We start from the raw sequence: 18308 nt of genomic DNA, 5'->3' as shown, positions 1-18308 counted from the left end.
AAGGTCAGACGAATCACAATCCATGAGGACTTTTGACAATTCTCTACTTTTATTCGGAATATTCGGGGGTCGGTTGTTTCGAGACAGTTGATACTTTTTTAATTAGATGTTCCATATTAGGTTGCAAGACAAAGAAAGATTATGATCATTAATTTTGTTCATAATTATATTTATTGTTACATGTAGAAGGCACGACTACTAGTGCAGCGCCCCCGACAACCGCAGGTAAGACTACGTTGTTGTTCTCATGTGTGCACGCCTTTCCTCGATACGTCGCTTCTGTAAACGAATTTTGCATAACTTTCCTTTAGTGTAACAGCTTGACAGCACAAACAACACAGAAATCCCGAAACTTAACATATTACTTGATTTGTAGGGAGTGAGAAATTCACCAGGATCGCAACTGTGCACAGTCGTTTACTCTTAGCAGAACCAAAAAGTTTTAAGAGATGGAGTCCCATCTAGCTCATTCCTTTTGTACCACCTTCAATGCCGCCAGGAGAAAATCTGTCAGGCATGTGCTTATTAACTTGATCTTCATGCAGATACGTATAAACAAATCAAAAATCCTGTCTAGCTGCAAACTATAAACGGGCCACATTTAAAGGAAAATATGCTTGTGTAATGGCAATTACTTTTCGCTACCACTCGTCTGATAATACGAGTAATACACAGTGCTTACCTTTACGGGAGGCAAGCGAAAGGAAATGGAGCAAAAGTTCCTAAAATATTAATCAAAACTACTCGGCTGGGCATGTGTAGGCAATAATCTGACATACAAAAAGCATTAAAAAACTGTACCTGAACAAATTCACTTTTTATTTTCGTGAGCCGGAAGTAATCGGAAAAGTGTCAAATTGCTGGCTTTATGATTGTAAAATTGCACTATTCTTTACAAATTAAAACTATAATACAGTGCGTCCCTGAAAAATCGAAACCGAGAACTATTAAGGTTTTATCATAACTTAATCACAATAATGCATATTCCAAGCATGAGTAATTAAAAGGAATTTGAAGGGAGGAAACCAAAAAGTCATTTGGCGGGCGGTATCTGCATTTCAAGGAGAAAAACATATTTCTAGAAAGCTCAATTTCTTGTCTTTCATATGACACCTCAATCTGGTAAAATAAGCCAGGAATAACAAAGTTCTGTTTCTTTAAATTAATGCTTGCATTTCCATAATTTGATTAAACGAGTTCGTTTTCACTGGCTGCCTGTCGTAGCAACTAACAGAGTTGACAAAAGACTTAACTCCGTTGACGATCAGCCATGCACAAAGAAGACGAAAGACCTGATGCATGGCTGATCTTCAATGAAACGGAGTTAAGTCTTTTGACAAAGCCCCACAAAATGATCATAAAGTGCATCAAAAAAAGTAGAGATCTTTGAGTGACTGGTTTTACCATACTCATTTTCCCCATTATAATGTAGTGTAATAAAAACCGTTGGGAAAACGGTTTTTGAAATTTCGAATTCCAATCATAAATATCTTGATAATCAGACATGCGATCGGCTTTTAAACGTCATGGAATTCCTGACTGACCTTAATGTTTATATAAATTATGATTGCAACATGAGCTAAATCAAGGATTATGTTTAGAATCTGAGACAAAGATGCCCAATCCCTTAAATGTCGATGAGTCGGTCGGTTTGTAATAGGTATGGAGTCGGTTGGGCGTTGTGACTGCTGAGGTATTAGTCTCACCGACAAACCGACTGACTGTTGATCTTTGCGGGTAACGTAATTGTTTGGTTGTCTGTTGTCGGTCTGGTTTCGGTCTCATCGACATGACTGGGGGGTATAAGGCACTTGAATTTAAACCAAAACATTAATACCCTATCCTGTGAACGTGGAATTTAGAGTTTTTCCAAAAAAAACTTTTGTTCTCATAACCTTGGATCCTCCGTTTAATCAATGTCTCCCATTGTCGTTTGTTGTTTTCCTTCTGCCATTTTCCGGACACGTAACGTTCATATTGAAGGATAAGAGAGAGGAATTGTATTCGTAAATCATTGCCTGATTTGCAAATGCAAATAACTAAGTAATTAGCCATTTTCTCTCTTTTGCAGCTCCTACAACTACAGTCACCGGGGAAGGTAATTCTGATTGCGTTTTCCCAGTTGAAATGATTTCACGTTTAAATGTATCATGCCTACCGTAAATATCTGAATTATTCACGTATTACAATACAACCGCTCTCAAAGAATGTAATTTAAAAAGTGTACTGGTATTACAAGAGACAAAACGGTAAAACGTTTTCTGTGAAGAACGCGAGCGATCTCCTTCGCTGTTGACAGTGACTTGCAGTTCAGGGGCGTAATAAAGGCAAGACTAAAGGTAGGTTCACATTTAATTGTTTAAATAATATATTATATACATTTATGAAAGATGAAACTTCAGTCATTTTCCCATGCTGGAAACTAAGCGACGCAGAAAAAAAAGATTGCATCATAAATATTCATGATTGATTGGCCGGAAAACTGAAATAAAGGCTAATATTTTCCTTAAAAATTCGCTTATGAAGATACGCGTACGCATTCTTATACGCAAGAAGCGCCGTAAAAACGTGTTCGAGAAAGTCATTCCACATTTTGTTGTTTGACTCAATTTCTTTATTCAGAGATTTACATGTATGAGTAGAAAGTCAAACATTTATGCACACACTATTGTCACCTTTGTTGCATGGCCCTAATGCATTTGATGCCAGGAATGTTAGAAAGGTAGAAAAGCTTTAAAAACTTTAGATTGGCAACAAGTTGAGAATCTCAAATCATTGACATTGGTTTTCTATCAAAGTTGGCCACGTATGTAGTTTTTAGAGACGTTAGCATGATTACCCATGTGTATTATGTGCAATTACCTTAAATCTTATTTTAACTAAATCAACGTAACATTAACAGAAAATATTGTTGCAAATTTGAAGAACAACATTACCAAATTAGCCCTTAAAGTACCCATGTCCTTACAGAGTTTTAGGAATTTGTAGGAATCTCATCTACATATTCACACCGCCCCATCTCATCCATTCATATTACTACCCATATAGTTCTATTTATCTATGAATCTAAATTATTAACGAATACGAGTATTATACGAAACCGCTTTATCACCGGTGCCAGATGAGAACACAAATCTGTTCAGCAATTTTTTTCTCCAGGAAATAAAACGTTCATCTATGACATATTCTGGTCATTTTAGTATTTTAAAATGTTACACTCTTTAAGCACCGCTAGCGTTCCTTTTAGCAAGTAACAAATTATACTTTACCTTCAGATTTAATATCCGTACCGCATTTCTATGCCAAGTTTATTGATGATTATTAAACATTGGCCTATTCTTATTTATATCGATTAACAACTTGTTATGTGTGTTTTTATAAAAGTGTAGGCCAACCAATTTTACCAATCACGATTTGTTTTCTTCTCCAGATGTTAGCGGCATGCAATAACACCAGTAATGAAAATTAGATATAGTCTTTAGTAGATATAGAAAACATGATATCAGTAGAGTTAGGAGAGAAGAAAATCCAAACCTTAGCCTGGAATTATCGTGCTTTCATCGTGATGAGGAAGAGAGCGATATCATAGTTCGTGAATATGAAATGAAGTGCGGTCTTTAGAAATAACAAATTTACCATATATCATAATGTATGAGCTTATTTATTATCCCCCATGTTGATAAAATACTGTCGAAATTCTTTCGAACTGATCAGCATATTGCATTGCACTGGCCTATGGGCCTTCTTAAAAGAAACGTTTCTGGAGATTTACCATAACATATACATATACATGTACCGTATTTGCAAGTACTCGAACAGTTGGAAGTCGTACAGCACCGACATTTACTCCAGCAGTGACTCTTCTAAACATGGTGTTTGGCGCCAATCGAGTATTATGTTGACGGAACATTGCCAATTCTTATTTTCTTTTGTCGACAGTTTGTCCTGACCTATGTCACGTGACGTACACGTGTGAGGATCAGTGGGAGAGCGATGGTGATATGCCTTGGACAGTCCCATTTGATTGCAATCCTCTCTTTTCGCCGGCTTTCAATCCACAATGCCGATGCAACCAGGGTTATGTGAAGGACAACAGCAACTATGTTGGCGCCAGGCAGGAGGAGCTTGGTCAATACTTTAACTCGGATGCGTGTGTTAAGCCGCTTGAAGGGAGATGTGTATTCTGTGAACACAATTCCATCCCATATACTGTGAGTTGTATAACAAACTGTTTTCTCCTCCCTTATATTTCTGATATGTCTCCATCTTTTCTGTTACGATTCAACATTTTGTAAGATTTGATTAGACCAAGAAACTTGATTTTCGAAACCTCCAGAGAGATCCATTATCATTATCATTCATATTTTAGAACAAATCACCAATGTATTCAAAGTCTATAGATTAATACAAATATCGTGTTTGAACGTCATTATATTATCTGCATTTTATTCCTTCCTTACCAGCCGGAGGGATACTACAGGGAAAATTGTGAGAAATGCACATGCACGAAGAATATCTCTAGCAGTGAATACTACTTCGACTGTGTACCTAGTGAAGACACTAACTGCTCTATAAGAACAACGGTTCCAACAGTAACATCAATGCATAACTGGAACGCTTCTACCACGTTTGGTCCAACACCAAGTACCACCCCGTCTAGTGAGTCTCTTCCGACATATACAATGTTTGGATGTAACAGGGGAAGAACAATCTTGATCCCTAAAATAATTTTTATCAAGGAAATTACTCACATTTCCGTCCTTTCGGGTAGTTTGTACCCCACATACATGTATTCCTAAGGTTCTATGAATACAGTCATGATGCAGAAATATAAAGTTATGTTCACTGGCATTTATTCAGACAAGGCGGTTTCTAATCGTGCATGTCCGTGAGAACGTGCTCCTGACTATCCGCAAACTACAGCCATTAATCACCTTTTATATTCGCACGCATGTCTTGTAAATAGACATTTTCTTTTCGTAATCTATTTATATTGCAATACGAAATCAATCACTCTTTGTATGCAAGTATATTGTATAATTAAACATCTTAGCTCATGCATGGATATCTTTTAATGCAACTTGTATTACAGTTTAAGAATTTTGCCTCATTATTTTCTTGTCAGATTATCTTTGAAATTGTCATCAACCTCACATTGTTTGTTACGTTGTGCATAGGTGCTACCTTCCTAGCAATATTTCCTTTTCAACCATTTATCATGCTTATCAAGAATGTAATACATCAATACTCGAATGTTTTAAACATCCATGTTTATACGTGTAAAGTAAACGGGTTGTTTTTATAGCCTTTTGATTACTTTCAATCAAGGCCATCATCCTTTTATACACATTAAAAATGAATGACGGTTTTTATCCTGACTTTCCTTTTTATATTTCAAAGTATAGTTCAATCATTGGAAGGGAGATTAATAAAATTAATTGATTAATAATCTATAATTGGCATGATCGCTCCTTGCCACACATGCAGACCGGCATAAAAAAAGACACCACATGGTGGAAGGATTGCTGTGGATTTCATTTATATGAAATTCATTTATAATCAATCCTTTTCCATTAAGATCATTATCATGTTTCATATGTAGGCTTCCTCTCAAGCTAATCATCACCATCATTATCATTTTAGATGTAGAGGCTTTCGTGCTATATTTCATAAACCTAGAAATCACTCCACTCTTTCCTACTGAGAAAATCATTCTGTTTTATTGTTCTGAAAAAAAAAAAAAAAGATTTATACATGATGATCCATTATTTATCACATTTCTTCTTGTCATTATTCGTGTTATCTCTTTTTTTTTTACTTCATTATCACAGTCCATTTGTACTTTCATTATCATGCACGCAATTTCATGTATTTGTATGGTGTTTCAGGTATGTCGAAATTTGTTTCATTGAGTTTCATTCATATTTATCTATCATTTAATCTATTCAGTTCAATTAATGTTAAATTTGCGATAGGTAGGCTCCTCTTAACATTTCACAATCCTTTTTGCTCATTTTATTCTTTAAAAAAAATACTATTGTTTTCTTTGTTTTAAAATGAAAATACGGATTTGACGATCCTCATTTCATCATTTTTCTTCTTGGAATTATTTGCATCAGTGTTTTTTTTCTTCATTATCCATTCGCACATTCATCCTCATTATTGCAATGTTATTTGTTTGTATGATGTTTCAGGTAGGCTATGTATGTCACTTTTTATGCCATGTAGTTTCATGTATAGCCACCATTAATCTCTCGATCTTTTTCAAGTATCGGCAAGGAACCTGTCATAAAATAGGCACCTCATTCCCCCTTAAGATTTCACCCCTCATCGTCAGCCTGACCGTGACTGTTGGGTTTACCACCAACAGACCCCCCTATTAATATCGGGTCCAAGTCAACCCATGAACCCCATACACAAACAAATGTCAGTAAAAATTAGTATGACTGGACACTGCATAACACGAACAAATTACCAATCAAATGTTCCCTTCAGACCAGAGAGATATTAGAAAAGAAAGTGGTGCTATCCAACTCCTTTGCAGTCACGAGAGGCATTTCCAAGAAGTTTATGTTGTCTAATATTTTCACCTGCTGAAACACAAATGTTTACCCATTTTTTTTCTGCAACCGGGTGGCTCTCAATTAAACCTATGAGAAATATGAGAATTCAGTAGTCAATGGGTTAAATGAGCAGTGGAAATCAAGAACAAGAAATTTGCTTCAACTATTTGGGGATCCTTAACGGTAATATCAATATATATATATATTTTTGAATTCTTAGGAGCAAACGTGATTTACCAAATCCTCTTCGTTTCATGGGAGCGGCTTTTTCTTCTTTATTAGAAAAAAAATACTATATCGTTTATAGATTTGTTTCTAGGTTTGTTTCTAGATGTTCTTTTCTGTATCATTTTTGCTTTAACCATTGCATTTTCTGTATCCATACGCTTCTACGTTGCAGAGGTGATAACAACTACAGTCACTACTGCCAGGCCAACAACGACCACGTCTTTCACAACAACCGGGCAGAGACCTACTACTCTTCCAATCACCACTAGACCTACGACCGCTGTGCCTCCTACAACCACCACGCCTCCTACGACTCCAAGGCCCACAACCACCCCCAGGCCTCCTACAACCACCACTCTTCTCCCTACGACTCCAAGGCCCATAACCACGCCCAGGCCCCCTACAACCACTACTCTTCTCCCAACGACTCCAAGGCCCACAACCACCCCCAGGCCTCCAACAACCACCTCCCTTCTACCTACGACTCCAAGGCCCATAACCACCCCCAGGCCTCCTACAACCACCACTCTTCTCCCTACGACACCAAGGCCCACAACCACCCCCAGGCCTCCTACAACCACCACTCTTCTCCCTACGACTCCAAGGCCCATAACCACCCCCAGGCCTCCTACAACCACTACTCTTCTCCCTACGACTCCAAGGCCCACAACCACCCCCAGGCCTCCTACAACCACCCCCAGGCCTCCTACAACCACTACTCTTCTCCCTACGACTCCAAGGCCCACAACCACCCCCAGGCCTCCTACAACCACTACTCTTCTACCTACGACTCCAAGGCCCACAACCACCCCTAGGCCTCCTACAACCACTACTCTTCCTACGACTCCAAGGCCCACAACCACATCCAGGCCTCCTACAACCACCAGGCTTCCTACAACCAGCACTCCTCCTTCAACCACCATCAATCTTCCGACTTTAAATATCACAACCAGGCCTTCTACAACCATCCGAACTCCTACAACCACCATGCTTCCTACGACAACCAGGCGTCCTACAACCGCCAGGCCTCCAACGACTTTAAATATCACGACCAGGCCTGCTACAACCACGAGTCCTCCAACGACTCCACAACCCACAACCACCCTCAGGCCTCCTACAACCACCACTCTTCTCCCTACGACTCCAAGGCCCACAACCACCCCCAGGCCTCCTACAACCACCAGGCTTCCAACAACTTCAACAATTCTAACCAGGCCTTCTACAACCACCAGGCCTCCAACGACTTTAAATATCACAACCAGGCCTGCTACAACCACGATTCCTCCGACCACTATAAGACCCACAACGACCCCCAGGCCTCCTACAACTACCATTACAGCTATAACATCCACGCCTACCACCACTACACCAGGTAATATATAAGTATATTTTACAAGTTCAGCGAAGGGCATCAATTATAAAAAATAACTGCTTCCTTTAATTGGTGTTATTTACCGTTTATATTTTAAAAACATATACATTTTAAAATTCTTAGTAGCATACATGATTAACCAAATCCTCTTTGTTTTATGGAACTATGAATAGCATACACTCTCTCCTCAATCAAAAGAGTTAGGGTTGATTAAAAGGTGAAGGGTAAATTGAAATTAGCATGATTATTTTGAATGGAGAGAAAAGTATGCGACATTAGCAAAAACAACAAATACAGAGATTTCTTTTTGTTTAATCTTTTCAGAGGTTTGTGCTGAACCCCTGGTAGAATTGAACGGAGTCGTGAGTGTCAACGATTTGAGCGCTGTTCCAAGTGACAGCATTTCAGACCTGGGTGCACAGGCTTGGGAATCTGATTCCGGTAATCCATCATCCGGGATTGTAGCTAGTTTCTTGCAGCCAGTACGGGTAACACGTCTAGCAGTTCAAGGGTTGACTAGTTCCTTTAGAGTGCAGTACAGAACTGCCCAGACTAGTAGCCAACAGTATGTAGGTGGCAATGAAACGCCAACGGTGAGTTTTCAGAACTTATTTCCCTCCAAAATACACACAGGGCAAAAAACAAAGAAAGTGGAAACTCTTAAATCATAAAACAGAGCAAATACCTGTTGAATTGTTAACGGACTTGTGCAGCTGTAAGACATTCTAGTTCAACAATGAAAACAAAGATTGAGAAACAATGAGGATTAAGCTATAGATGTCAACCGTAGTCTCGCGACTGCATGGTTTTGACTAAAACTTTCAAGATGCCTCTCCGTTCTACCCAAAATCGTGGACGAGCCGTAGGATCTCTCCAATACCCTTCAACATTTGAATGGCCTGATGCCCAATTTTTTTTTGGGGGGGCAATATTATTTCAGAGACCCATTTATTGTTGAATGGCTATTCTCACTGATGTTTTGTGTTGTTGGCAGTGTAGGTAGCAAACAATTTTCAATGGAATAAAAGCATTTCGGCTCAAATAAAAACAAAAACCTGTTAGTCATTACGGCTGGTATGACATTTCTGTCAAATATTTTCAGCCCACGTGGTCCACTTATTAATACCAACAGTGAGTTCGGGAGAACGTTAACCACCTATTACCAAAGAATAAAAACATTAATGAACACACATACAATTCAGTGAAGGGTACCTTAAGAGCACAAGTTGTATTCATGCATGTACCATTTTGCAGGAGTTTGACGTCGATGGATCGGAAGAAAGTGCGGATCGAGTTTATATCAACATTCCTGATGCAGTAACCAATCTATTGATTACACCGGTTGATGCAACAAACGTTACCTGGAGATTACAAATCTACGGTTGTGCAGGTGAGAGTTTTTTTTAAAGGCTCCTTCATGACTAGGTCACATTTGCGCTACGGTTAGGATACGGCGGCCGTACGCCCCCGAAATCGAGACATAATTGCGGCAGCCTCAGGGTCACCCTTGGGCGTATCCCTATCTTTACAGGCCGTACAGGTCGCCGTGGGATTATAACGCAGAGTTATAACTGTTTTCATTTCTAGGTTCGCCTTAGCGATTAGACACGCCGAAGCCATGCCATAGTGCGGTTCCACGGCGACCGTACGTCGGGCGTACGATAGCCTTGCGTTTTAAATACTCCAGGGGTTAAGCGGAAGCATCAGTCTGGCCGCACGGTCGCCGTATGGTTCCCCTTCAGCCGCCTTGCGGGCACCTTGCGGCTACATTGAGTCTGCCTTAGTATTTGTCAAAAAGCTACGGCCGCCGCAGGGATGCCCTAATGCGACCGTGCGTTATCACTTTAAAGGCCGTACGTTAGTCGCAGATCTTCTGTCTGCACAAATTCAAAAGACGCCGTGCAGCTACCCTAACATATATGACCGCTACCGTATGTCGTCATAGGAATGCTGCGGCGGTCCTAGCCTATAATTGTTATTGGCCGTATATATTTCAGACCGTACGGCCGCGGTGGAAAATGTGACCTAGGCATCAGACGTGAAGCGTTAAACCACAGTTGCTTATTTCTTTTTTTGAGCGACAAATGGTCAGAAAGAAATATTATTTCTTGTCGAGTCGACAGGTGTCATGTTTGGATTGAAAATAGTTTCATAAAATATGATGAAGGATATACATAATGTGCTCTGCATTTCATTATCATTTTCTATTGTGCCTTGCTTTCAGAAATTGAGACAACCGTGGTTACAACGAGTCAAGGTGTAGAAACAACAACAATAACTTCTACCACTTTTGAACCGAATGAGACCATTGTTACCACGAGTGAGTACAGTGATGATGATGATCATACTAATGATAAAAATGATAATAATAATAATAATACTGATGATAATAGTAATAATAATGAATATTTCAACAATGAATATAATAATTATAATTAACAAAAATAATAATGATTATAATGATAACAAAAATTATAATATCATGGTCTTTGTTAGACGAATATTCATACACCTTTTCCTGTAATCAGATTAAAGGTAAAGACCAGTTATGGTCATGCGATTGCATTGTGAAAGAAACGTTGTGGAGTCGATCAGAAAAGGTTGATCATCTAGCATTTAAGTATTGGTGTGTACTGCACTGAAATTTGGCCCAGTCTTCGTAAAGTTACAAGCACTGCACACAGAAAGATGTACATGGGACTATACGCACACGTACGCGACACGCGCGTTTATCTCTCACAGACCGTGTTGATAAACTAATTTACCAAATATATCAATTGAGTAGGCGGTTTCCCGGCAAAATTTGTATCATCATATATTAGTCAAAACATATTCTTTCACATAATTGGTAAAAAGAGCTTCCATTTCATTTTTTAAAATTGGGGCGTTTCCAATATTGATCTTCATCTTTAAACCCGTTATTTAATACTTCTACCTCGTTCCCAATACGTCCACACCCATTCGAACTAGTTTGTAACCCGACCATGCCATTCAAAGACAGTTCAACTCGTCCTCATCTCGTTCTTAGTACATTAGAACGCGCTCCTAGAGCGTGTGAAATCCCGTCCGAGCTGCGATTTTTTTTCCTAAACAGGTTTGCCAATGCTAATATAGCTGGTCATCTGATTGGCTGATAGGTTACGTCATTAACAATGACGTAACCGTTAGGTTGAGTGATAGGGTTATAGAAATCATGCAGAATCACTTTTAACAACCCATCGTTGGCTCAATCGGTAAGGACAGCGTGTTACTAATAGCACCTTTGAAGTTGACTTGAGGGTTCAAAACTCAGTTTATTCAGTTTGTTTGACTTTATAAATAGTGAGGCAAAGCGTAATAGGTCCATAGGCAAAGCAATAAATAATCAAAGTCTAATTGTGACCTCTTTTCAAGCTGCTAATGACGTAGAACCTATCAGCCAATCAGAAGAACGGAAATATAAGAAATTGCAAACCTGTTTGGGAATAAAAATTTCGCGTCCGGGCTCGAGGGCTATAAAAACCGAGCGAATTCTTGCCATTCCTCATTCCCGTTCAACTTCAGCGCTTCAAGCTGGGCTGTGCATCATAAAATTATATTTTTTGATCCTTTTCAACCATGAGTCTGTTGTGTTTCAATATGATTGTTTTATCAACTATTTATTAAGTTTTAATGCTTTTATAGATGTAATAGCATTGAGAGCTCGCATTGTAACGGAAGCAAATAACGTTTACACTAATGGTAACATACTTTTCGCGATATTCCAGACTCGAATTATTAGTAAACCAATTAGTACTACCAAACCAGCTCGCCCTGTTTACATAAGTTTTTACTAGTACTGGACATTATGAAACATAAGTCATGGATCAAGATGAAGTTTAGAGTATAATTCATTTTATAATGCGTACTGGATTTTTTAGCCAATTGTTTTTAAAATGGCTAATGCAGATATACATGTTTGATGTTAAGATTGATACATTTCGATAACGTATGAATAATTACTTTATTTGTCACATTACATTTACAACAGCATCCTCCACTACAAGAGCTCCAACAACAGCAGGTACAAACCCTTGTTAGTCTCGTATTTCACCATCCTATCATAATTGCACTCAGCTTTAATGAATATCTACTTACCTGCAAATTACCTTAAGACCATCGTTAATTTTTTTAATGTGGTCTCAATACATCTCGCAATAATATTTGCTGATGTAAGCACTTTGTCATTTACAACCGAGCAAATTGATAACTGTATTTGTATTATTATTATAATATAGATATATCGACTGCTATGAGAGGCCTGGTTTTTTTATATGCTCAAGAGGACTTCAGAGGCAGCCGAGCGACTTCCACAGTGGGGGAGGGGGAGCACCACGAAAAAGGGCACTTTCTGGACAAATATGGCACCTACAAAGGGAAATCTCAAAGCGAAATTATACAATTCTTTAGACATTTGTATATACCCCTACATTGTGATTACATTATCATTGATGATTTCAATATTTGTTTCACTTTATATACCATACAAGATATTGCTTAAGCATCATGCTTTGCAGTTGGGTGGGATGGTCTGAACAAAATTTTGAGAGCGAGCGAAGCGAGAGAGGAAAATTTGATAGATTTGTGAGGTAGCAGTGCGAAAAATTACACCTTATATGAGGGAAAACCCAATCCTAATGGGTTATAACCACTTTCTCATAACGAAAGACTGAAAAGATCTTTGATAAGTAACATAAGTATATCATCTATAGATTCGTGCGAGCGTAGCAAACGAGCTTTGGTGGAAATCGCTCTTAGTCGCTTGAAATTAGGAGCGCCTTTAATGATGAGAGGAAAAAGGGTCCCTTATAAGAAAAGAAAGGGGCACGTATCATTGTTAAAAGGAAAATTATCAGAGGTGAAAAGAGGCTCTCATCGCACCTGAAAAGGGACAATGACCAGATATGAAAAGGAGCAATTACGTGAATTAAGAAGGGGCACTTATCCAAGTTAAAATGGGAGTAGTTATTAAAAGGGGGAGGGGCATTTGTCAAAGTAAAAGAGGCATCTCTCAGAATTGAATAGGGCAAACATCAGAGGTGAAGGGGGCACTTATAAAAAGTGAAAAAGCCACTTCTCGTAAATGAAAATGAGCACTTACTAGAGATTTAAAAGGGCACTTATGAGAATGGAAAATGGACACTTATTGCAAAGAAAAATGAGAACTTGGCGAAGGAAAAGAGGCACGTGTCCAATTAAAAGGGGCACTTATCAGAGTTTAAAAGTGAAAGGGGCACTTTTACTAATTAATAGGGGCGCTTTTAGGGTGCTTAAAAAAAGGGGCACTGTGCCCCCCGGGAGGGCCGCCTCAAGGGACGTTGTATCCTGCCATGACCCGGAGGCGCGCCTGGCCGGGCGTAACCGAAAGCCAGTATACAATCAGCCAGGCCTCGAATATTAAAGCAGTCGATATATCTTTTATATACCGAATTCACACAAAAATTTACCAAGAATTCTTACCTTATCCTTTTCTTGAGTAAAGATTGGTTAAAACATCACAGGAAATGTGAGACACTATCTGTTAATCTTCGCTGGAAAGATGACTGAATGTTACAATCATTTGCGAATGGCAGACAAAAAGTACTGTATGGTATCCGCGCTCGCTCAAAGTAACTTTGAAAACTTACACCAATGGGGATCTCATCAACATTTTACTATTTTCCCGGTACCCGGAATCTTTGGGGAATCTCACTCATGAGACCGTTACTGGCATTGTTCGTTTCTTTACGGGACCTGGCTAAAATCACGACTCCAATCTCGACCAATCAAATGGCTAGATTTCTAAAGAGGGGTTTATAATTATTAACAATAAAATTGTCACTGGATTGAATTAATATTCCCGACATTCAAGCCCAAATTCTCTACTCCTTGGGGAGCGTTCCCATAGGTGGGTGAACACAAACTAGTCTAATCACATTCATACTTGAATCCTACCGGGAACCAATTTTGGATCGCGTGGAGAAGAGCTTTGTAATTTATCTTACTTCATTTGCACTCTCTCATTTATGTTAAAGATCATTTCAAATTGATAAATTACCTTAACGAATAACCATTACCCTCCTTTCTCATTCAACAGAACCAACCGAAAGGAGCGACACGGGTAAGTACAAATGTCGATATTTTTGTCTATACAATCTAGTTTTGATTTGCTTTACAAAGTGATAGCAACTCTCAGCTGGATTACCATCAGACTGGATGTGGAACTTTTATATAGGCGCTTGAAACTAATGTAGGCCTATATCACGTTGAAACCAGAAATCATACAACAGCCTCTCAAATATTTAAAGCATGTGTACATGCAAATGAACAATCAAAATTTTGTTCATTATTCAAGGTTATTCTACATTAGAATTCGCTTAGAAAAATCACCTGCCTCACTTGGCTTTCTTTGAATCTTTTTGTCCAATTATTGCTGCCCTCATGTCACAGAAACTACAACACAGAGGACCCGAACATCAGCTGTGACTACGCCCACAACATCAAGCAGTGAGACTACCACCCTGTCTACAACTACTTCTGGCCAAACAACGCCTGGTAGGATTTTGGAATTTTGTTTATACTAAATTTTTGCCCATAATACCCCCTTCACATACACGGATTTGCCTTACGAGTCCTTAGTGATCGCACAAATTCACATATTTTTCACGGATTATTACAATTTGCCCACTTTTACAACCGATTTAAGATTGCAACGAGTTATTGAGAGCTATTTACGGTTTATTACGATTTATTACATCGTACTTTATACGTCAAAATGTCACGATTTAGATCGTGTTGTCACGGATAACTACGAGCAACTTACGGGCATTTTACTAGCTCTTTACGGATCGTTAGAAGTATATTACGAATATTACAATTCATCAAAGCTTTTACGTGTGAGTTACGACCTATTTACGTGTTGTTACGAATAGTAACCAGTTAGTTACGTGTCCTTCAGACTTTGCATGTATTTTACCTTTCCCTAAATCGTAAACAATACTCAAGAATACGTACAGTATACGTATATATTCGTAAAGTACTCGTAATTAAACGTTAAGTGCTGCTATTAACTCGTAACGATCTGTAAAGCCATCGCAAAATGACCTGAATGAAATCGTAAAAAACACGAAGGGCGAATGGTTCTGTAAGTTAATCACATTCTGCCATTGCTCTATTCTGCTTGTTGATTACAATATAGCACATGTTGAATTCTGCAAAAGGAAATGCGGGATAATGCAACAACTTTACAGCGCCCCACTGTGCCTAATTGCTGTATGTCTCTTTTCTTTTGTGTGACATTTGATATCGTGTCAGGTGATTGCGCGGAAAACCTGAATGATGATAGTAAGCCGGATCCAGTGATAACACTCCAGACATCCGACATGGCTAACGTTACTCCAGATCAAACTGTCACACTTTCCAGTGGGACATCGTCAATCACCGTTCGATTCGGAAGTAGTGATGCTGGATACAAGGTCCTGACCAGAGTGACAGCCGTCATCCTGAGTGTTGACGATGCAACAACAGGAAGTCCGCCCATGATGATTCGTCTCGACAGCGTCACCTTTTCAAACGGAACGACAGCTCAAGACATTGGTGAAGTTAATTCAAGTGGGCCTACCACCGGAATGTTTAGACTTGGGGCACTCGGAGAAGAACCCGTGGATGCTTTGGTCTTTTCCGTGCCCGACATTGTCCCTCAAAACGCTTCTTCAGTAGACGTTGTCGTCCGATTTGATGGATGCATCGAGACAGGTGAACGTAACTTTCTTTCTATAAAACAAAATGTTTTCCGTATGTTAATAGGCAACATGGGCAGCATCATATCCCGCATTTTCCTTCGAGTCCTGTACCATGTATAACATGTAAACTATGCATGTTACTCGTTAGAAGGAAACAATGAGAATGAAAGTTGATACTATTATCCTGTTTACTTTCTAGATGTACAAAAATCGCAGCAGAATGAACTTAACCTCGGTTTAAATATGGTTTTTTTTAACACAAGACACGGATCAAAGCATTTCATTTTCTGGTATATGTACAATAGATCATTTCTGCTTGTTCTTCCAAATGTGTGTATACAGAGACCATAACTACAGTGGTGACCACGAGTGTTGCTACCACCACCACACCAGCAACCACTACAACACCGGCTACCACTACCACGACAGAAGTGACGACTGCAGTCATGACAACAGGAAGTACCACAGCTGTCGAAGAGACAACCACCGTCACGACAACGACACCTGAAGTCACCACCACTGAAACAACTACTAGATTGGCAACAACAACTCCAGGTATTTATCCTTTTCACCTCCAAATAATCACTTTATATTCCCAGAGTATAAAAAAACATGTACTAAAAATACTTCACCTTGTTAACTTGGCTTAAAATTGTATTATCATTGAGGTATCTAAATGCAGAAGGAAGTGTACAGTTTAGAATTTATGATGTAGCATTGGCCACACAGAGATAACATTTTTCAGAAATTTAGATGGAGCTGTTTATAACATACTTAATTATTCGTGCTTGTTGTGCCTTGTTCTGTTTGGTGATATCAATATAGTACATGTTGTGTTCTGCAAAGGGAAATGCGGGATAATGCAACAACTTTACAGCGCCCCTCTGTGTCTAATTGCTGTGTGTCTCTTTTCTTTTGTGTGACATTTGATTTCGTGTCAGGTGATTGCGCGGAAAACCTGAATGATGATAGTAAGCCGGATCCAGTGATAACACTCCAGACATCCGACATGGCTAACGTTACTCCAGATCAAACTGTCACACTTTCCAGTGGGACATCGTCAATCACCGTTCGATTCGGAAGTAGTGATGCTGGATACAAGGTCCTGACCAGAGTGACAGCCGTCATCCTCAGTGTTGACGATGCAACAACAGGAAGTCCGCCCATGATGATTCGTCTCGACAGCGTCACTTTTTCAAACGGAACGACAGCTGAAGACATTGGTGAAATTAATTCAAGTGGGCCAACCACCGGAATGTTTAGACTTGGGGCACTCGGAGAAGAACCCGTGGATGCTTTGGTCTTTTCCGTGCCCGACATTGTCCCTCAAAACGCTTCTTCAGTAGACGTTGTCGTCCGATTTGATGGATGCATCGAGACAGGTGAATATAATTTACTTTCTTAACAAAAATTGGTTTCCGTATGTTAATAGGCCACATGGGCAGCATCATATCCCGCATATTCCTTTAAGTCCTGTACCAGGTAAAGCAAGCTCCAGTGATCATTGCCATGTATATCAGGTAAACAATGCATGTTACCCGTTAGAAGGAAACAATGCATGTTACTCGTTAGAAGGAAACAATGAGAAAGAAAGTTGATACTATTATCCTGTTTACTTTCTAGATGTACAAAAATCGCAGCAGAATGAATGAATGAATGGTTTAAATATGGATTCTTTTTAAAACAAGACACGGATCAAAGCATTTCATTTCATGGTATATGCACAATAGATCATTTCTGCTTGTTCTTCCAAATGTTTTTATACAGAGACCATAACTACAGTGGTGACCACGAGTGTTGCTACCACCACCACACCAGCAACCACTACAACACCGGCTACCACTACCACGACAGAAATGACGACTGCAGTCATGACAACAGGAAGTACCACAGCTGTCGAAGAGACAACCACCGTCACGACAACGACACCTGAAGTCACCACCACTGAATCAACTACCACAATGACAACAACAACTCCAGGTATTTATATTTTCCAAATCCGAATAAGGACTTCAAACTACTAGTGTAAAACATTTACAAGGGGATCACACCGGTATATTTTGCTGTAAAGGGTATAATCTTGAAGTATCTACTTCCAAAAAAAGGTGTATGGGGTTCGCAACGTGTAATTTATTCGTGCCTAAAAATAGGTTAAGGCGTTGCAGAGTTTCAAGAAAAAAATATATGGTGAAAAACTTAGAAATAAAGGAATTGATATGAGTAAGTTATAGCGATTGTTCGTATTTCGTGATTACTATTTCAAGAAGTTCAATACATTGTGCAAGGCTCAATTACGGTTTTGATTTTAGAGTATTGAAATGTTATCTTGAAGAGCGGGTTATCCATTACAGTTGGAAAAAAGCAACTCCTGGAATATCTAGAGCAATTTGTTACAAGTCTGTAGTA

General features: G+C 39.2%; 1 protein-coding gene across 1 annotated transcript in view; it reads left to right on the top strand.

The window, feature by feature from the left end:
* The window catches only part of LOC105443099 (mucin-2-like), a 62644-nt gene that overhangs the window by 25653 nt on the left and 18683 nt on the right, over nucleotides 1-18308 (top strand). Inside the window, exons 18-32 of the mRNA XM_030990896.1 lie at nucleotides 187-225; nucleotides 2072-2098; nucleotides 3940-4211; nucleotides 4464-4659; nucleotides 6964-8163; nucleotides 8488-8756; nucleotides 9418-9553; nucleotides 10388-10483; nucleotides 12173-12205; nucleotides 14258-14281; nucleotides 14611-14715; nucleotides 15475-15915; nucleotides 16245-16457; nucleotides 16844-17284; nucleotides 17670-17882. Coding sequence (XP_030846756.1) covers nucleotides 187-225; nucleotides 2072-2098; nucleotides 3940-4211; nucleotides 4464-4659; nucleotides 6964-8163; nucleotides 8488-8756; nucleotides 9418-9553; nucleotides 10388-10483; nucleotides 12173-12205; nucleotides 14258-14281; nucleotides 14611-14715; nucleotides 15475-15915; nucleotides 16245-16457; nucleotides 16844-17284; nucleotides 17670-17882 — 3705 coding nt within the window. The remainder of the gene's footprint in view (nucleotides 1-186; nucleotides 226-2071; nucleotides 2099-3939; nucleotides 4212-4463; nucleotides 4660-6963; nucleotides 8164-8487; nucleotides 8757-9417; nucleotides 9554-10387; nucleotides 10484-12172; nucleotides 12206-14257; nucleotides 14282-14610; nucleotides 14716-15474; nucleotides 15916-16244; nucleotides 16458-16843; nucleotides 17285-17669; nucleotides 17883-18308) is intronic.

The sequence above is a fragment of the Strongylocentrotus purpuratus genome, unplaced genomic scaffold (genome assembly GCF_000002235.5).
Source record: "Strongylocentrotus purpuratus isolate Spur 01 unplaced genomic scaffold, Spur_5.0 spur5_scaffold_19, whole genome shotgun sequence".
NCBI lineage: Eukaryota > Metazoa > Echinodermata > Echinoidea > Camarodonta > Strongylocentrotidae > Strongylocentrotus > Strongylocentrotus purpuratus.
This window is presented reverse-complemented; position numbering and strand designations above follow the sequence as displayed.